At 34.8% G+C, this 20,000-nt stretch overlaps 1 protein-coding gene across 2 annotated transcripts in view; it reads left to right on the top strand.

Moving 5' to 3' along the window:
* Window positions 1-10,463: 10,463 nt before the first annotated feature.
* Window positions 10,464-20,000, top strand: part of LOC115218981 (protocadherin-17) — a 23,343-nt gene continuing 13,806 nt past the window's right edge. For both annotated transcript variants that reach the window (XM_029789019.2, XM_036508610.1), the window contains exons 1-2: window positions 10,464-10,611; window positions 15,026-17,446. In XM_029789019.2, coding sequence (XP_029644879.1) covers window positions 15,053-17,446 — 2,394 coding nt within the window. In that variant the 5' untranslated portion in view covers window positions 10,464-10,611; window positions 15,026-15,052. The remainder of the gene's footprint in view (window positions 10,612-15,025; window positions 17,447-20,000) is intronic.

Raw genomic sequence — 20,000 nt, 5'->3', positions numbered from 1 at the left:
AGCAGGAAGGACAACAACAGCAGCAGCAGTAGCAAAAAGACAAACACAACAACAACAATTCTATAATAATAATAAAAATAAAATATTGACTTAACATTACTCAAATATGTTGCTATGAAAATATAGACTTAAACTATTTGGAACTGGCTTATGGTTTGAATTGTAAACTTCACTTTAGAACAAGCTGATTGTAAGACAGATTTTTACAGTTAAGTGAAGAATGAAAAAGTCTGCTTGACTCAGAGTGGATGTGAATGTCTTGGAGAAGTCAACCATGCATGAACGCTATTATTTCTGTGAAGAAATTATGAAAAGTGGCAGATAAGATCGTTTCCTAGGGGACATAATCAGAGCTATGTGGAGCCGAGAAAATTTTCGCTAGCTTCACTTATCACCTATAATATACTTCTCTGAAATGTTATGGTTATGATATAAATGTCATTTGAGACACGTAGACACATATAACAAAATATACACCCCCCACTACCACCACTACATCCTTCTCTTCTCCCTCCCTTTTTACATATAGAAATATATATATATATATTTGCATAAGTGTGTGCATATATATATATACATTTATATGCATATATGTTTGTGAGTGTGTATATATATATATATATATATATATATATATATAATATGTAGATATAGATATAGATATACATATATAAGTATATATACACTCATATAAGCATTGCTGCAGTCTAATGACTGAAATAAGTATATGATAAAAAAAAATATATATATATTTGATATGATAAAAAATTTATATATATTTAATACCAACATAAAATATATAGATATGTTGATATATATCACATATATGTGTACGTGTATCTATATGTATGTATAATATATAATATATATATATATACACACACACACATATATACATATATATATATATATATTCATGTACATATATATATATGTACATGAATATATACATATGTGTGTGTGTATATGAATGTAATTATGTGCAAGTATGTAAAAATATATATATATGTATGTATGTATATATGTATGAATGCATAAATAGGTGTGTGTATATGTATATATATATATATGTGTGTGTGTGTGTGTGTGTGTGTGTGTGTGTATGTATATGTGTGTGTATATGAATATAATTATCTACAAATATATAAATACATATGTGTATATAATTATATATTTATGCATGTGGAGTTATGTGGCTTTGTGGCAAGAGTGTTACTCTTGTGATTGTGAGATTGTGGTTTTGATTCCTAGACTGAGTGATGTGTTGTGTTCTTGGGCAAAACACTTCATTTCACATTACCCCTGTTCACTCAGCTGGGAAAGATAAGGCATCCTGTGACAGACCAGCTTCCCATCTAGTTGAGGAATATATAAGCCATGGAATCTTGGAATCCAGCCTTATAAGCCTATGGGTTTGGAAAGAGCTTTGATCCTTTTTTTGAGATTTATATATATATATATATATATATATATATATAATATACCGGAGTAAACACATAAATGTGAAACAAGGTGGAAAAAAGATTACTCAAATACCAGTGGTAGAGTAATATGCTTTATTTTAAGCAGCAGAAAATTCACAAAATCTGTTACTCTGAGTTTCTCGTTGCCGTCATCAGACAGTTTTGCAAAACTGTCTGATGAACGGCAACGAGAAACTCAGAGTAACAGATTTTGTTGAATTTTCTGGTGCTTAAAATAAAGGATATATATATATATATATATATATATAATATTATATCATAATTTACCATCTGCCTTCCATGAATGGTGCTTTTTACTTGCCACTGGCAATGGGGGCCAGTCAGGCAGCACTGTCAATAACCACATATATATATTATATCATCACTTAACATCTGCCTTCCATGCAGGCATGAGTGGCACAATACATATATATATATATATATATATATGTATGTATGTATGTATGTATGTATGTATGTATGTATACTGTTGTGTCTGGGGAGAGTCATTTTCTTTTTGTGCCTTATAATTTAGGAAAATAATAATAAGAAATAAGGGGAAATTTTACCGGTGAGTGTTAAATTATAAGGCACAAAAACAAAATGACTCTGCCCAGACACATCAGAATATGCTTCAATACACGAACTCATATAAAGAATCTTGCAAACCAAATCCAAAAACAATATATACATATATATATATATATATATACACACATAGACATGCAGGAAGTAAATAGACACCTCTAATTTTCAAAATCTTTTATTTGATATTAATTGGTTGAAGGAGAGGTTTTCTTCTAGCTGCTCGTCCATGCAGATATGCAACACACGTTCTTGGACTAACTTCTAGCTGTTTTGCAATGTCAGAAGCCTTTGAACGGGGTTTGTTTTCTACAATTCTCTTCAAACAGTGAAGCTTCCTTTCTGAGGGCCCAGCTCAGGCAGGACGAGAATATGTTGGTTCTTTTCCTTGGCTTTTGAATTGCACTATAATTCTATTAATAGTAGAAAGGGGAATTTGAAGATTTTCAGCAATATTTCACTGGCTAAGACCAGCCTCAGATTGCCCAGCAATATGACCTCTTTGAAAATCTGACAGTTGTGCGGAATTCTTTGTGCGTGGCATGGTTACTCTTCACAAATGCTTAATATAATGGCACCTGGAATGAAAAAGAATAATTTCATTGTAAATTCTACACTGCTGAAAACATATTAAGATGCTTAGATCAGAAATTTTGAAAATTAAGGGTGTCTATTTACTTACTGCATGTCTGTGTATATATAGAAATATTAATATATATGCTTTGGCCCTCTGGAATTTCCTTGCTACTCACAATTTTTTTTCGGCATGTGTTGATAGGGAAATATTTTAAGAAGAACATTAATGGCATGAGTCATGGAAACTGCCCATTCCTCCTGAGTCATACACAAATATACATATGTATATATAACTATATATGTATATGTTGTGTGTATGTGTATATATGTATATATATATGTATATCTATATATATATATATATATATGTAACAAAGTTGAGTTGTGGGGTATCGCACGAGTGGAATTATATACGAAAGAAGGTTTGAAAATGCAATTTAAATTGCATTTTCAACCTTCTTTCGTATTATATATATATGTTATATATATATATGTACATACATATTTATATGGACACATATATACATATCTATATACACATATATAATTGAAGGTGTCTGTATGTGTGTGTGTGTCTTTGTGTTTGTCCCCTCACCTGCTCTTGCCAACCAGTGTTAATATGTTTATGATGACTCCACAGCTTAATGGTTTGGCAAAAGAGAAACGAGATCTTTAGAACAAGTACCAGACTTTAAAAAAGTACATCCTTCGGTGCAGTGCCCCAGCATGGCCACAGTCCAATGAATGAAACAAGTTAATGATAAATGATATATATTTATTCTTTTATTCTTTTACTTGTTTCAATCATGTAATTTCAGCCATGCAGGAGCAGCACCTTGAGGGTTTTTAATCAAGGAAATCAACCCCAGGACAATTTTTTAAGCCTAGTATTTATTCTATCAGTCTCTTTTGCTGAACCGCTAAGTTACGGGGACATAAACACACCAACTCCGGTTGTCAAGCGGTGATGGGAGGATGGGCAGTGGGGTGGACAAGCACTGACACAAAGACCACACATACATAGATATATGCATGCATATATATATGATGGGCTTCTTTCAGTTTCCATCTAGCAAATCCACTCCCAAGGCTTTGGTCAGCTCGAGGGTATAGTAGAAGACACTTGCCCCAGGTACTACACAGTGTGACTGAACCTGGATCCATTTTGTTGGTAAGCAAGCTTCTTACCACATACAACACAACCTCATATACACCTATATACATATATATATATACTCAGAATAGTACATTACATATATATATATATTATATAATATATATATATACATATATATTATATATCTATATACAATATATACATATATATATATATATATATATGTATATATATAGATATATATATATATATATTATATATATATATATATCTATATATATATAATATATATATATATATATATTATATATATGCAAATTTATACACACCTATATACAACAAGGCCACAGTCAAATGACTGAAACAAGTAAAAAAATAAAAGAATTCACACACACACACATACACACACATGCACATACACACACACACACATACACACACTCATATATCATATATACATATATATACATATATATATATTGGTAAGTAGGCTCGCTGAGGGCACCATGGTACTATTGAAAGCAACATTAAAATACTCTTTATTGGCAGAAATGTTAGATAACCTTATTGAAATGTTTTTAAACAAATCGTTTGTAATATTCAAAGAGTGTTTATATAATTTAGCATTTCATTCTGCTTAAAGATTTGGGTAGCATGGGGAATTGTTCAAGTTTGATGTTATATCAAGAGAATGGTTGATTGTGAGAATGACATCAATGTTTATTCATAGCTCTTGGGGGGAAAATGATGCAAGTCTTTTTTTTTTTGTTAGCTTCGTTTAGAGTTTTTTAAAAAAACAAAAGGGTCCAAAAACTTGGTATAATCAAACATCATCATCATCATCATCATCGTCGTCGTTTAACATCTGTTTTCCATGCTGGCATGGGTTGGATGGTTTAATTGAGGGCTGGCAAGCCAGAAGGCTGCACCAGGCTCCAATCCAATCTCGCAATGTTTCTACAGCTGGATGCCCTTCCTAATGCCAACCACTCTGAGAGCGTAGTGTGTGCTTTTTACGCGTGACTTGCATGAGAGCCACTTGATTTTGTATATTTTTTGTTATTAATTAATAACTGTTTAGTTATGGATGAGTAATATTTTTTAATATTCAGTTATAGGAATTTAAATCCTATTTTATTTCGGATGGATTTGAATTAAAAACTCGAAAGCATTTTGGTAAAATGGAAATTGTAGTTGTGATACCAGTGCCCGTGGCACGTAAGAGAACCATCCAAATGTGACCGTTGCCAGTGCCGCCCTGACTGGCCTCCATGCCGGTGGCATGTAAAAAGCACCAACCAATCGTGGATGTTGCCAGCCTCCCCTGGCACCTGTGCCGGTGGCACGTAAAAAGCACCCACTACACTCATGGAGTGGTTGGCGTTAGGAAGGGCATCAAGCTGTAGAATCACTGCCAAATCAGACTGGGCCTGGTGCAGCCTCCTGGCTTCCCAGACCCCAGTCGAACCGTCCAACCCATGCTAGCATGGAAAGCGGGCGTTAAATGATGATGATGATGATGATGTAAATACAAGTGCTTTTATGGACCACATGTTTATATGAGAGGTTCTCTCTGGGTATATAATGCAGTATTCAGTGTTCTAACACAACGTCCACATTAGGTAGGATATAAAGATTACCTTTTAATATCAATACTGCTTCTGTCACTCTTTTACTCTTTTACTTGTTTCAGTCATTTGACAGTGGCCATGCTGGGGCACCGCTTTTAGTCGAGCAAATCGACCCCAGGATTTATTCTTTGTAAACCTAGTACTTATTCCATCAGGTTCTTTAGCCAAACCGCTAAGTTACAGGGATGTAAACACACCAGCATCGGTTGTTAAGCTATGTTGCGGTGGACAAATACAGATGTGACCTCGTGTGTACCATTGGCGATTTTTTTTCCTCTGTCTTCCCTTCTCTGGATCTTTCCTTCTCCTATGTTTCCGACGAAGAGCTCCGCCCGAAACGTTAAACCCTCCTTCTTCCCTTCTTTCCTGAGTGTCCAATAATACTATATTTGTTCCACGTCCTCGTGTTGTTGTGTTTTCTTGTTTGGATTAACTATATATATATATATACATATATACGACAGGCTTCTTTCAGTTTCCATCTACCAAATCCACTCACAAGGCTTTGGTTGGCCTGAGGCTATAGTAGAAGACACTTGACCAAGGTGCTACGCAGTGGGACTGAACTCAGAGTTGGTAAGCAAACTACTTACCACACAGCCACTCCTGCGCCTATAATTAATTATTTTGTAATAAGTTTGCTAACTATTCGCAACATCAGCGCTTAAAAAGACACTGAAATTCTATTTTTTGTTGTCAGTGAAATTCAGCTGTTATGTCACTACAGGACATCTGCCACTGATGGGCCCAAAACAGGATGAAATTCCATGATCTGGCAGATACAGCGTCTATAGTAGACAATTTGCCTAATTGGCTATATTTAAGCATTTAGTGTTTAAACTGGCCATATCCGGCCGAAGTTTTCTACCTATTTTATGTTTAAACAGACCAGATCAGGCCTCTCACACCTAACCTACATTGATATTCTAAAAACTAAACAGTCACATCATTGAAACCTCAAAGCTATAAGATAATGCATGATTAATTCAAAACAATTTGAGTGAAAAAGTATTACATTTAACAGAGTAATCTGAACACTAAAGGGTTAAGCATTTAAATTTTAAATGGGAAAAATATCGAGTAAAGAAGTAAGGATGTATCAGGAAAGATGTAGTTGCAAAACAATGGTAGGCAAAACAATGGGGGTTGCGGTAGGAGTATCACAGATAGATATAGAGAGAGGGGGAAAACTTTAATGAGATAGATACTGTGTGTGAGACAAAGGGGGGGGGATGAATGAACATCTCCAGTGGAAGCGGGTAAGAAATGATAAGCCTAAGTGCTGTGACTGTTATCTCCATGTTTTATTGTTAAAATGGCAAAAATTAATTTAAAGTATAAATTGCCTAATTTGATTCATATCACAGAGTCAAAGTAAGCTGAGGTTGATTGTTGTAATTAAATATGTCAGAAAAATAGCTGGAAATTAATTTAGTTATATAAGTATATAATAATTATTTATATGAAATAAATTATGAAGTTACATTAGCTATGTAAACAAAAACTGATAGGAGGGAGGTATATCTTAAAATTTCATGAAATTAAAGAATTAGGGTTCAGTAAATTATATACTCTTTACTCTTTTACTTGTTTCAGTCATTTGACTGCGGCCATGCTGGAGCACCGCCTTTAGTCGAGCAAATCGACCCCGGGACTTATTCTTTGTAAGCCCAGTACTTATTCTATCGGTCTCTTTTGCCGAACCGCTAAGTGACGGGGACGTAAACACACCAGCACCGGTTGTCAAGCAATGCTAGGGGGGGCAAATACAGACACACAAACATACACATGCATATATATATACATATATACGACAGGCTTCTTTCAGTTTCCATCTACCAAATCCACTCACAAGGCATTGGTCGGCCCAGGGCTATAGCAGAAGACACTTGCCCAAGATGCCACGCAGTGGGACTAAACCCGGAACCATGCGGTTGGTTAGCAAGCTACTTACTACACATCCACTCCCGCGCCTATGAATTATTTATCTATTTGTTCTTTTGTTTTTTCTTGTTTCACTCCTTAGACTGCGGCCATGCTGGGGCACCACCTTTAGGAATTCCTTTTAGTTGAATGTATCAACCCCAGTACATAATTTTTTTATAAGTATGGTACTCATTCTTTCAATAGCTTTTGCTGAACTGCTAAGTTACAGGGACATAAACACTCAAACACCACTTGTCAAACAGGGGTGGTAGTGGTGGTGGTGGGGAGACAAACACAGACACAAAGATATAGATATATACATATATTCAATGGGCTTCTTTCAGTTTCCATGTACAAAATCCACTCACAAGGCTTTGGTCAGCTCGAAATTAATAATAGAAGACACTTGTGTAAGATGACATGAAGTGGGACTGAACCCTGAAACAAGTGATTGGGAAGGAAGCTTCTTACCACACAGCCAGATTTGTGTCTATGACAAATATTTTGAAATATCTTTGCTTACAATGGTTTCAAATTTTGTCACAAAGACAGCAGTTTTGGAGAGGGGAGTCGATTACATCGACCCCAGTGTTTCACTGGTACTTAATTTATCAACCCCAAAAGGATGAAAAGCAAAGCCAACCTCAGTGGAATTTGAACTCAGAACACAGCGATGGGTGAAATACTACTAAGCATTTCATCCAGCATGCTAACGATTCTGCCTGCTTGCTGCCTTATATCTTTGCTTATAACAGTTGTTGTTTGTTTCTTCTTGAGCCATGCCTGGCTCATAAGCATATAGGTTCCTCATTGGCGTATAGGTTCCCCACCTGGACGGGACACTGGTCCGTCGCAGGTGAGCTGCAAGATGCAGGAGGAAAGAATGAGAGAAAGTGGTGGCGAAAGAGTCAGCAAAAGTTTCGCCATTACCTTCTGCCAGAGCCGCATGGAGCTTAGGTGTTTCACTCATAAACACACACATCGCCTGGTCTGAGATTCAAACCCGCAATCCCTTGACCGCGAGTCTGCTGCTCTAACCACTAGGCCATGTGCCTCCACACTTTTAACAGTAAGTTATGCTAATGATTCTGCCAGCTCACCACCTTAATATCTCTGCTTATAATAGTAAGTTATCAACTCTTTCTAATTTTGACACAAGGCCAGTTATTTTGAAGGGAGATGGTGTTAAGTACATCAATTCTGGTACCTTATTTTTTATTGACCCCCAACAAAAGGATGAGAGACAAAGTCAACCTCATTGGCATTTGAGCTCAGAATTTAAGGAAGTGGAGGTTATCATGCTGAGCATTTTGTCTGGCATACTAACAATTCTGCTAGCTCACAATCTCACATGAATAAACTACCAATAACAGCCGAATATCTCTAAGAAATAAATTCTTTTAAGACAGGCTCACCCAGAGTTCAACACCACCACTACTACTACCAACACCACCACCACCACCAAATAACAACAACAACAACAACAGCAACAACAAAGAAACTCAAATTAAAACAACACACATAAACCACAATATCTGAGCTGTCACCTGATGTATAGTTGAAATAGAAAATTAAATTCTTCATCTTATATGGTGTTATTAAAAAAAGTTGCTAGACATTTTCAACACCTTTCTTAAATGAAATATAATATATATTAAATATATTTTCCTTGTGTTCTGTATGTTAACATAAATTTTGTAGTTCTGGCTTTTGTTTCTTATACTACAGAAAATATTTGTAAAAGTTAGAAATTAGGTGTGAATTTATGATGTACAGTGTAAATATACATATAAACACACACACACATATATATATATATAAAAATAAAATACACATATACATTTATACATATGTGTATATATATATATATATATATATATGTATCTTAGTATCATTTATATATGTGTGTTGTGTGTATGAATATGTCTTTTATATCAATCAATCAATTTATCTATCTATCTATCTATCTCTTTATATATATATATATATATATATATATATATATATATAATATATATATATATATATATTATATATATATATATATATATATATATGTATATACACACACATATGAACACTCACTCACAGAGAGAGTGAATGGGAGGAAGAAAAGAGAGGGGGAAAGGGAGAGAGAAAGCTGCAGTACATACTTTGAACACACCGGAAATGGATTCTCTTTAACGCCTCTCTAGAAGTAGTTGATACCTTCTGTTACTAAGAGATGTGATTAGCAAGGAAATGGTTGCTCTGAAAGTATAGAAACCATGGTAAAAACAGGTTGGAATAAGTTAATAAAGTTACTATGACTGCTTGGAAAAAAGAGTAAAATGCAGATTGTGGGATGCCTATTTTAGAATGGTATAATGCTCCAGGCAGAAACACGGAGCCTTGAATGCAGGGGACTTGAGGAAATACCTGCCCAAGGTGCCTCAGATTGGGACTGAACCTGAAACCACATGGTCGCAATGTGAGCTTATTAATCACATAGCCATGCCTGCACCTATGACACTGATGATATATCTTTGAATACAGCTATGCTGCTTTATTTTTGTCATTTAAAATAAACACCGATCATTTCTGTAATTCTTCAGAAATTTTTTGATGTCTTTCCTTTTGGATAAATGTTTCCTTTTTAATCATCATCATTGTTCGACCGTGGCCAAGACAATGGAATTTACTGTGTTATGCCAGACTTCATGGTCCATCAAAGCATTACGGAGGTCCTGTTGCTGGATGCCTGTATCCCTGGAGATTACATCAGGGTAGGAGAGTGTGCGCCCTCTGGTATCGCGAGCAGATGGCTTCCAGAGGAGAAGAGTAGAAATTACCTCGTTTTCAGTTCTGCAACAATGTCCAGCAAACTGGACTCTTCTACCTTTCACAAGAGATGACACAGGTGGTGGTTTCCCATATATTTATACTTTGGTTGGATGACGCTTCCACGAGAGATTTTGAGCTCTCATAAGGAGGCGAGTGTAAGTTCCATCCAACCGCCTCTCAAGCTTTTTAATACTAGACATTTTCCTTTTTAATACTAACACAACCTGAGAACTAAAGCAGGATTATTAACCCATTCTAAGCTAAATGTATTGAATACTTTCAGAAATTTATATTGCACTGGAATGATTGATATATTTTCACACATTTTCTCTCTTTTCTTTCCAGAACAATCAGCTGTGTTTGCTATCCCATACTCAATTACACTGCTTCAGATGGAAGAAAGCACATTATTGAGCCAACAGCGGATTATCAGTAAATCTTGAGCTCTATGCAAACTCTACATGGAAACAATCAATTATATACCTTTGAGGTGTGGTAAAGAAAGATTACTTTATTGTTGATATGTTGTGAAATTAATTTCTTAGCTATTTTTTTCATTTGCAGTTTGTAATCATTATGACACAACCAACAGCTACGTTGGCTTATAAAATTTCATCTTCATCATCATCATCATCGTTTAACGTCTGCTTTTGATGCTAGCATGGGTTGGACGGTTCAACTGGGGTCTGGGAGGCCCGAAGGCTGCACCAGGCCAGTCAGATCTGGCAGTGTTTCTACAGCTGGATGCCCTTCCTAACGCCAACCACTCCGTGAGTGTAGTGGGTGCTTTTTATGTGCCACCGACCCAGGTGCCAGACGAGGCTGGCAAACGGCCACGCTCGGATGGTGCTTTTTACGTGCCACCGGCACGGAGGCCAGGCGAGGCTGGCATGGCCACGATCGGATGGTGTTTGTTACGTGCCACCAGCACGGAGGCCAGTTGATGCGGTGCTGGCTATGGCCACGTTCGGATGGTTCTCTTATGTGCCATCGGCACTGGTACCACAAAACTACAAATTCCATTTTCTATGCTACTGACTATCTGATATAATAACACTCTTGTGTTTTTCTCTGTCACAACATATGAATGAGAAAGGAAGGGGGTGAAAGATGAATAAGGAAGGAAGTGGTGATAAATGAATAACTAAGGAAGGGGTGATTGCAAATTGGTTGTGGGAGCATTTCAACTCTGTGTGAGTGTATGTAAAGGGGAGATATGTGAATGTTTTTGTATGTGTGTGTGTGTGTGCAATGGAAGTGGGATGGTGAACATTTAATGCTGAAAAGAAAAATCAAACAGCGTTTCAACTCTATGTGAGTATATGTGTGTGTGTGTGTGTGTGTGTGCATGTACAAGGGAAGTGTGTGAACCAGCGTTCTTTCAGTAACAAACGATGATCAATATCACATCTCAAAAGACAAACACTAGATAACATTGACAAGTGTATTAATTTGATTTATCATTCATATTTATATATAAAATACTACAATTAGCTGTCATTTTTGACAGCACGGGGGTCAGCTAGTTATTAATATTTGAAGTCAAATAAGGTGGTGAAGTTGCAGAATTGTTAGGATGCTGAAAAAAATGCTTAGCAGTAACATTTCATCTGTCTTTACATTCTGAGTTCAAATTCTGCTGAGGCTGACTTTGCCTTTCAACCTTTCGGGGTTGACAAAATAAGTACCAATTGAGCACTAGGGTTGATGTAATCAACTTACCCACCTCCCAAAAACTGTTGGCCTCATGTAAAAATTTGAAATCAAAATTTGATGTTAAATGTTCATGACCCTACTTACTGAATGAAATGTCCATTAGCCATAGATTTTAATTAACTTTTGTTAATTAGAGCACACCAGTGTTTCTAGTTGATTAAAATGTTCCATTAGAGATGACACACTCAGATAGGATACAGAAAAGTATTTTAACCCTTTGACACCGGTATTACCCGAAGCATGCGAGACACTGCTCAACTTTTTTATCTAATGAGACCACACAAACACACAAGTACCAACGAGCTCGCGTCTATTTACGTTCACCGTTACAATAACACCGTGTCGTACATTTACGTCTACCGGTTTATGAAAATGAACTATGTGAAGCTATTTATAATAGTTAGTTAGTTAGTTAGTTAATTTTTTGGCTCAAAAAGCAAAACGCAAGGCCATGTGAGAGGACATGGAGTTATGTACAGGTCGGTGTTCATGTAAAGAGTTCAGGCCACTTGTGGTCAAGGAGACTTTGAACTGAGCGGTCGTCAACATCTTCACCATCTCGTCCGGCAGCTTATTCCACGGATCCGCAACCCGGACAGAGAAAGCCCCTCTCCTTCGATTGAGATGAAATCGTCACAGATAGAGCTTTTCGGAATGACCCTGCAGCTGACGCTCTGGAGCAGGAGTGAAGAACAGCTCTTTCGAGAGGTTACACTAATAATATGATATGCACAAGTTATTCTGCTCAAGTTCAAAAAATAGCTTGCGTGTGGTACAACTCAAAACACGGTATTATGCATATAAAGTATCCGCATGTCATTGGTTTACTGCTAATCTCATGACTTGAACGTAACCTAAATAGCTAAGATAATGCATGGGACGGCAAGCGCACTCACCTCAAGAGATAAAGTACATGGTAGCGAATGTAAACATACGTACCATTACTACTAGGTTACATGAATCCAGTACTCACAGACATTTCTAAATAGTAAATATCTTGGCATGTAAGTAAGATATATGCTTTGTTTGAAGGATTAACACCCATCCCTGAGTGTTACACTCTCTTCATTGGGGCCATAGTTACTCTTTACTCTTTACTCTTTTACTTGTTTCAGTTATTTGACTGCGGCCATGCTGGAGCACCGCCTTTAGTCGAGCAAATCGACCCCGGGACTTATTCTTTGTAAGCCCAGTACTTATTCTATCGGTCTCTTTTGCCGAACCGCTAAGTGACGGGGACGTAAACACACCAGCATCGGTTGTCAAGCAATGCTAGGGGCACAAACATACACACACACATACATATATATATATATTATATATATATATATACATATATACGACAGACTTCTTTCAGTTTCCGTCTACCAAATCCACTCACAAGGCATTGGTTGGCCCGGGGCTATAGCAGAAGACACTTGCCCAAGATGCCACGCAGTGGGACTGAACCCGGAACCATGTGGTTGGTTAGCAAGCTACTTACCACACAGCCACTCCTGCGCCTGTTACCATCCTTTGCTGAGTTATCATTCAAAAAGAGATTCCATAAGTATTTGATGTTGATTATCAAAGGGAACAATATGTAAAATACGTTTCCTTCTCCAAAAAGTGTAGCCAGTGTCTCCAAGCTGGAAATTTATTTATCAAGGATCAATCTTTTCTTTGCAAGATGCATTATTTTGATCCGATGTAGAAGCGCTAATCAAATGTTTGCAGTTGTACCATTCTTCTGACATCCCTCCTCCTCCTCCTCATCATCATCATCATCATCATCATCATCGTCATCGTCGTCATCATCATCATCATCACCACCACCATCACCATCACCATCATCATCATCATCATCATCAGCAGCAGCAGCAGCAGAAGCAGCAGCATCAATTTTACATCCATTTTTGCATATTTCCATGGGTCGGACAGAATTTATTGCAGGAGAATTTCTACAAATGGACGCACTCCCTGTAACCAACTTTTACCTGCTGCAATGGAAGTTAGTATTTCCTGGTGGCACAGAGATTTGTGGTGGTGGTGGTGGTGGTGGTGGTGGTGTGGTGGTGGTGGTGGTGGTGGTGGTGGTGGTAGTGGTGGTAGTGGCAATAGTAGAGCAACATAAAATGAAGTGCTTTTCTCAAGAACTCAATGCATTGCCTGATCTGAGAATTGAACACACAATTTATATATGTGTGTGTGTGTCCGTCCATGTATATATATATAGTCCATTTCCATGCTGGCATGGGTTGGATGGTCTGACTGGAGCTGGTAAGCCACAGAGCTGTACCAAGCCCCATTCTGGTTTGGCTTGGTTTCTATGGTTGCCTTTTTTGTGTTACCAGCATCGGTGCCTTTTATGTGTCATTGGCACTGGCCACAACTACGATTTCACTTGGTTTGATGTGTCTTCTCGAGCACAACAAATTGCCAAGGTTTTGATATATATATGTATATATGTGTATATATATATATAATATTATATATATATATTATATATATATATATATATATATATATATATATATATATATATATATGTATATATATATATATATATATTATATATATATATATGTGTGTGTGTGTGTGTGGAGGCGCAATGGCCCAGTTGTTAGAGCAGCAAACTCGCGGTCGGAGGATCGCGGTTTCGATTACCAGACCGGGCGTTGTGTGTGTTTATTGAGCGAAAACACCTAAAGGTCCACGAGGCTCCGGCAGGGGGTGGTGGTGATCCCTGCTGTACTCTTTCACCACAACTTTCTTTCACTCTTTCTTCTGTTTGCCTGCTCGCTTAGCCAGCGGGGTAGCGTCATTTCAAGGCTAAAACAATGCAAAGCACATTGTGACCAGCGATGTGTAACAACATCTGATAGCCTGGTCGGTTACGTGATCACGTGATATATACATATATCAGTTATTCTTTGATTGACTTCATCAGGTCTCCACCTTTGAAATACGAATCATTACAAGAAGATATTTCGTAAACAAATATGATTTCTTTTCCATCCACTTTTTCAAAATATTTAAAAGAATATTCTTTACATTAATTTTACTTGCCATAACGAAAAGACATCTTCCTCTGGATTTCAGTTCTTTTATTATTAATCTGGCCTTAAACCTCATAATAACTCAAAATTATTTATTTTGAAGTAGTTTCATGCACTGAATAAAATCTTTTCTTTGTTTTCCATTTTCAGGATATTCCTTTATAACACAGAGGAAATATGCAGCTAAATTTTGGCATTTGTTTGTTATACTTACACTACTGCCTGTGTATAGACTTTACATATTATGTGAAAGAAGGAGAAGAAGAAGGGACTTACCTCGGGGATATTGCTGTAGATATGCATTTATATGATAGCAATTTACTGACTGACCGAAGTAAGGTAACTTTCAGTCAATTTCAACGCAGCGTCACTCAAAATTCTCAATTATTCAATGTCACAAAATCAGGAAAAATATATACTGCTCAGACACTTGATAGTGATACTCTTTGTTCATATAATCAAGAATGTTTCAAAACCATAAAAATTGCCATTCAACAAGCAAAAGCATTTATAAAGATTTTAAAAGTGCGTGTTGTTATTCAAGACATCAATGATCACCAACCAAAATTTAAAAACGAAGAGATCAACATTCAGTTTTCAGAAGATGCCAGCATCGGTGTGCGACGATCAATCCCAAATGCAATTGACAGAGATGTTGGGCTCCAGAATTCTCAAATAAGCTACCACCTTGGAAATAATATAGATAATCCATTTGCATTATCAACTTCCAAAAGTGTCGATGGAATATCACAACTTTCAATTTTCTTAAAAGAAAAACTAGACAGAGAAAAGCAAGATAAATATGTTCTTGAGATTGTAGCTAAAGATGGTGGTTTGCCACCCAAAGAAAGTGTTTTAATTGTCAAAGTAACAGTTACTGATGTTAATGACAATACCCCAGTTTTTTTACGAAAGGTTTATAACATTACCACCAAGAATAAAGCAAGCAGAATGATGCCAATTATTACATTAACAGCAACTGATTTAGACTCAGGTGATAATGGTAAGGTTTCTTATCATTTCAGTTCAAAGACTGCTTCATCAACTAAAAGTCATTTCATGCTAAATGAAAGAACTGGTGAGATCTACCTGCAGCAAATTTTCCCACTAAGAAGTAAACTCCTCAATGAATTATACGTGCGAGCAACTGACAAAGGAAAACCACCATTGAGCTCAGCTGTTCTGGTTCTTGTAAATATTATCAACCAACAAAACAATTATCCAAGTATTGATGTCAATTTTGTGTCACCCGTTAGTGAGAGCTCAGCAACTATCTCAGAAGACACTGCTGTTGGTAGCTTTATTGCATATGTCATGGTCACTGATAATGACATTGGACTTAACGGTGAGGTGACCTGTGAACTTCACCATGATAAATTTCAGCTTTTAATGTTGGAATCAAAAGAATACAAAGTAAATTTAAAGGATCCAGTTGATAGGGAAGTTCAGGACCATTATGATATAACTATTTCCTGTGAGGATCAAGGTTCTCCTTCGTTAGAAACTAAAAGAAAATTCTCTATCCAAGTCATGGATGTCAACGACGTACAACCCAAATTCACAAAATCAACATTCAAGTTTTTGACTTATGAAAATAAAAAAGCTAATTTTCCCATTGGTTTTATCAATGCCACTGACCCTGATTTAGGACAAGGAGGTCAATTGACCTATTCCCTTTTGACCAATAACAAATATAATTTTCCTTTCCAGATCACAAATTATGGATTTATTTCTACAAGAAAACCATTGGACCATGAAATTAAAAACATTTATAAATTCCAAGTTTTTGTCAAAGACAATGGTAAACCTTCTTTTAATAACACAGCAAATGTTTTCATCGAAGTAATGGATGAGAATGACAATGCCCCCTACTTTTCTTTTCCCAGTGTCAACCCTTTCAGTCTTGATGTCCACTATTATCCCAACAAAAAAACTAATATCACAGTTCTGAAAGCCTTTGACAGAGACAGCCGGACAAATGCTTTTCTCAAATATGAAATACTCAGAGGCAATGACAAACATTTGTTTAGTGTGAATCCTTACACTGGAGTTTTATCTTTTTCTCGTCCAGTTTACCAAGATGATGTTGGATCTTATAATTTAGAATTTATTGTCAAAGACAGTGGAACACCAGTCTTATCTGCAATGACAACAGTGTCCTTGACGCTGACTGTCAGCAATAAGACTTCTAGGATTATGCCTGCCGTAAACAAAAATTTGAATGAAATGGTTGAAGTAGATTTTGCAATAGTAATAGTGTTAGTAGCCATGATTGTATCTATAGCTGTAGTGGTGTCTATAGCAACATGCATAATACGATGTAACAGAGCGAGAAATGCAGCCCAAGGTGGAGCAGTTGAAGTAATGAATCCCTCGTTGAACTCTCGCAGTGAAAGAAGACAATTGATCAACCAAACGGATAGTTCTGTTGTCATTCCCAAAAGTCCCAGCGAAATGAGAAACAGGAATATTCAGTTGGTAGGATTAAGGAGTCAACTCTATTCTGAGGATGTCTCTCAGAATGATTGGAAAACTTCGACCTTAGCCACAAAGCTACCAAGTACCAAGCAGGTAACAACAAATAATGCACACTTATATCCTTATGATCTTGAATAACGATTTTGGTGCGGGGGATGGTGGTGACAAAACCCAGCATCTGGCTGGTACATTTTTTTTTTAACAAAACACTAGAACAAACAATATTATGGGTAAAAATAAAAAAACATAATATATATGTATATATATATATATATATATATATACATATATATATATATACATATATATATATATATATACATGTAATATATGTGAATTTGTGTATAATATTTATATATATATATATATACATGTGTATATATGTGAATTTGTGTGTATATATATATATATATGTGTATGTGTGTGTACGTGTGTGTGCATGTATATGTATGCAAGTGTGTGTGTAAAAATATGAGTATATATATGTACATACACACACATAAGTCTACATATACATATATGTATATGTGTGTTTTTGCATTGGAGTGAATCAGTGTTTGTGTTTGTGTGTGCACACACACACACACATATATATATATATATAATACATACATTATATACATATGTAAATAGATATCTATGATGCATCAACACTGATTCAGATTATACTATGCATACATACATACACATATACATACATAAATATATATGTATATTATATGTGTATATATATGTATGTATATATATGTATGTATATATATGTATATATATATATATATACATACACATACACATATATATGTGTGTGTATAAATAAATATATATATATATGTGTGTATATATATATATATGTATATATATATATGAATGAAAGAATGTTAAAAATATAAGTGTGAATCATCTAATAATGCAGAGAAGATGGGATTAAGACACAATGTCTCCTGCAAAAACTAATTTATTTCAATATTATTCATCAACCAAACCACATTTCATGAAACATAAGTCATTGATCTCAGCTTTTGAAAGATGAAAGAACGACTTAGTAAAACCATCAATCACTACCTAAAAACTTTATTGTCTACAACAACAGTCTGCCATTTTTAGAAAAATGCATATTGACCAACCCCATTTTTCACCCCCATTTCTAATATTTTTATCAATAAAATCATTAAAAAATTTTAAAATATGATTTATGGAAATATTATTATTTGAATTAAGGATTAAGGAAATGATATAATTGGTTAAGTACATTTTAATCAATTAGAATTTTTTGTTTAAAATTGTGTACTGCAGTAGCATTCAAATGGAAGTATGGTATCTCTCTTTATTAACTAATACATTGTGACAAGTTTCGAAGTTTAAAATACTTATAGTTGAATATATGTATTAGTTATTCAAGATAATTATATCATTCATTGGTTAGTATGACATGTGTTCTGCATGATACATATATAACTAGTACATGCATAATTAAAAACTGAAATTACTCTAATAAATACTAAATTATTGAACAAACGTTCTTGAAAAAACATACAAACAACAACATTTAGTCACAACACACCACTAAAACACACATATACAGATACACACATCTGCACACACATTTTGGGGTATATAAAGTTAAGAATTAGTTTCTTTTTACTGATGAAGTAAAAACATTGACTGAATAAGAGATTTCATACTAAGGTAGAATCTAATATTAAGCAAAATATTATTTACTACATATATATATATAAATAGATATAGATAGATCGATAGATAGATAGATATACACACATACATATATATATATGTGTGTGTGCATATATATATATATATGTATTATATATATATATTATATATATTATATATATATATATATATATATATTATATATATATATATATACATACATATATATGTATGCATATATATATATTTATATGTATTTATATTTGTATATATATATATATGTGTACACACATACACATGCAACGTATATATATAAATATATGCAAAAAGGATTTTCTTAAATAAGAAATTATTAGTTACATTCAAAGTTTTTTATAAAAAGCAAATTGGCACAAACCTGATGGAAAGGTGTTTTAGGGTAAGCACGTTCAATGGTTTCAGTTTTTAACATTCAGTTGGTTATATAATAAAGTAAGGGCTTTCACAAGAAGTTCCACTCATGAGGTCAGTGTTAATTTGTATATAGTTTTTTTATAATGTTATTTAATGAAAATATTTAATTCCCAAATTAAACTTCATCAAACATTGTTATTATCAAGAAAATTTTCTAAAAGATTTTTAAAGATACATATATGCACAGACACATACATATATTCATATATGTGTATGTGTGTATATATGTATAATATATATATATATATATATATATATATATATATATGTATATACATGTATATATATAGGTAAATATCAACAATTTAAATTCATAATTTTGTTTACTAAATTCATGTTATATATAATATATGTTCTCATACATACATATATACATATAGAAATATATATGCATATATATAAACTCACATACACTTACATAACATTGAAACTATGTCTAATATATGTAAATATCTGTGTGTGTGTATATATGTATGTATATGTAAATATATATATACATATATATATATATATAATATATATA

This window comes from Octopus sinensis, linkage group LG14, assembly GCF_006345805.1.
Source record: "Octopus sinensis linkage group LG14, ASM634580v1, whole genome shotgun sequence".
Lineage (NCBI taxonomy): Eukaryota > Metazoa > Mollusca > Cephalopoda > Octopoda > Octopodidae > Octopus > Octopus sinensis.
This window is presented reverse-complemented; position numbering and strand designations above follow the sequence as displayed.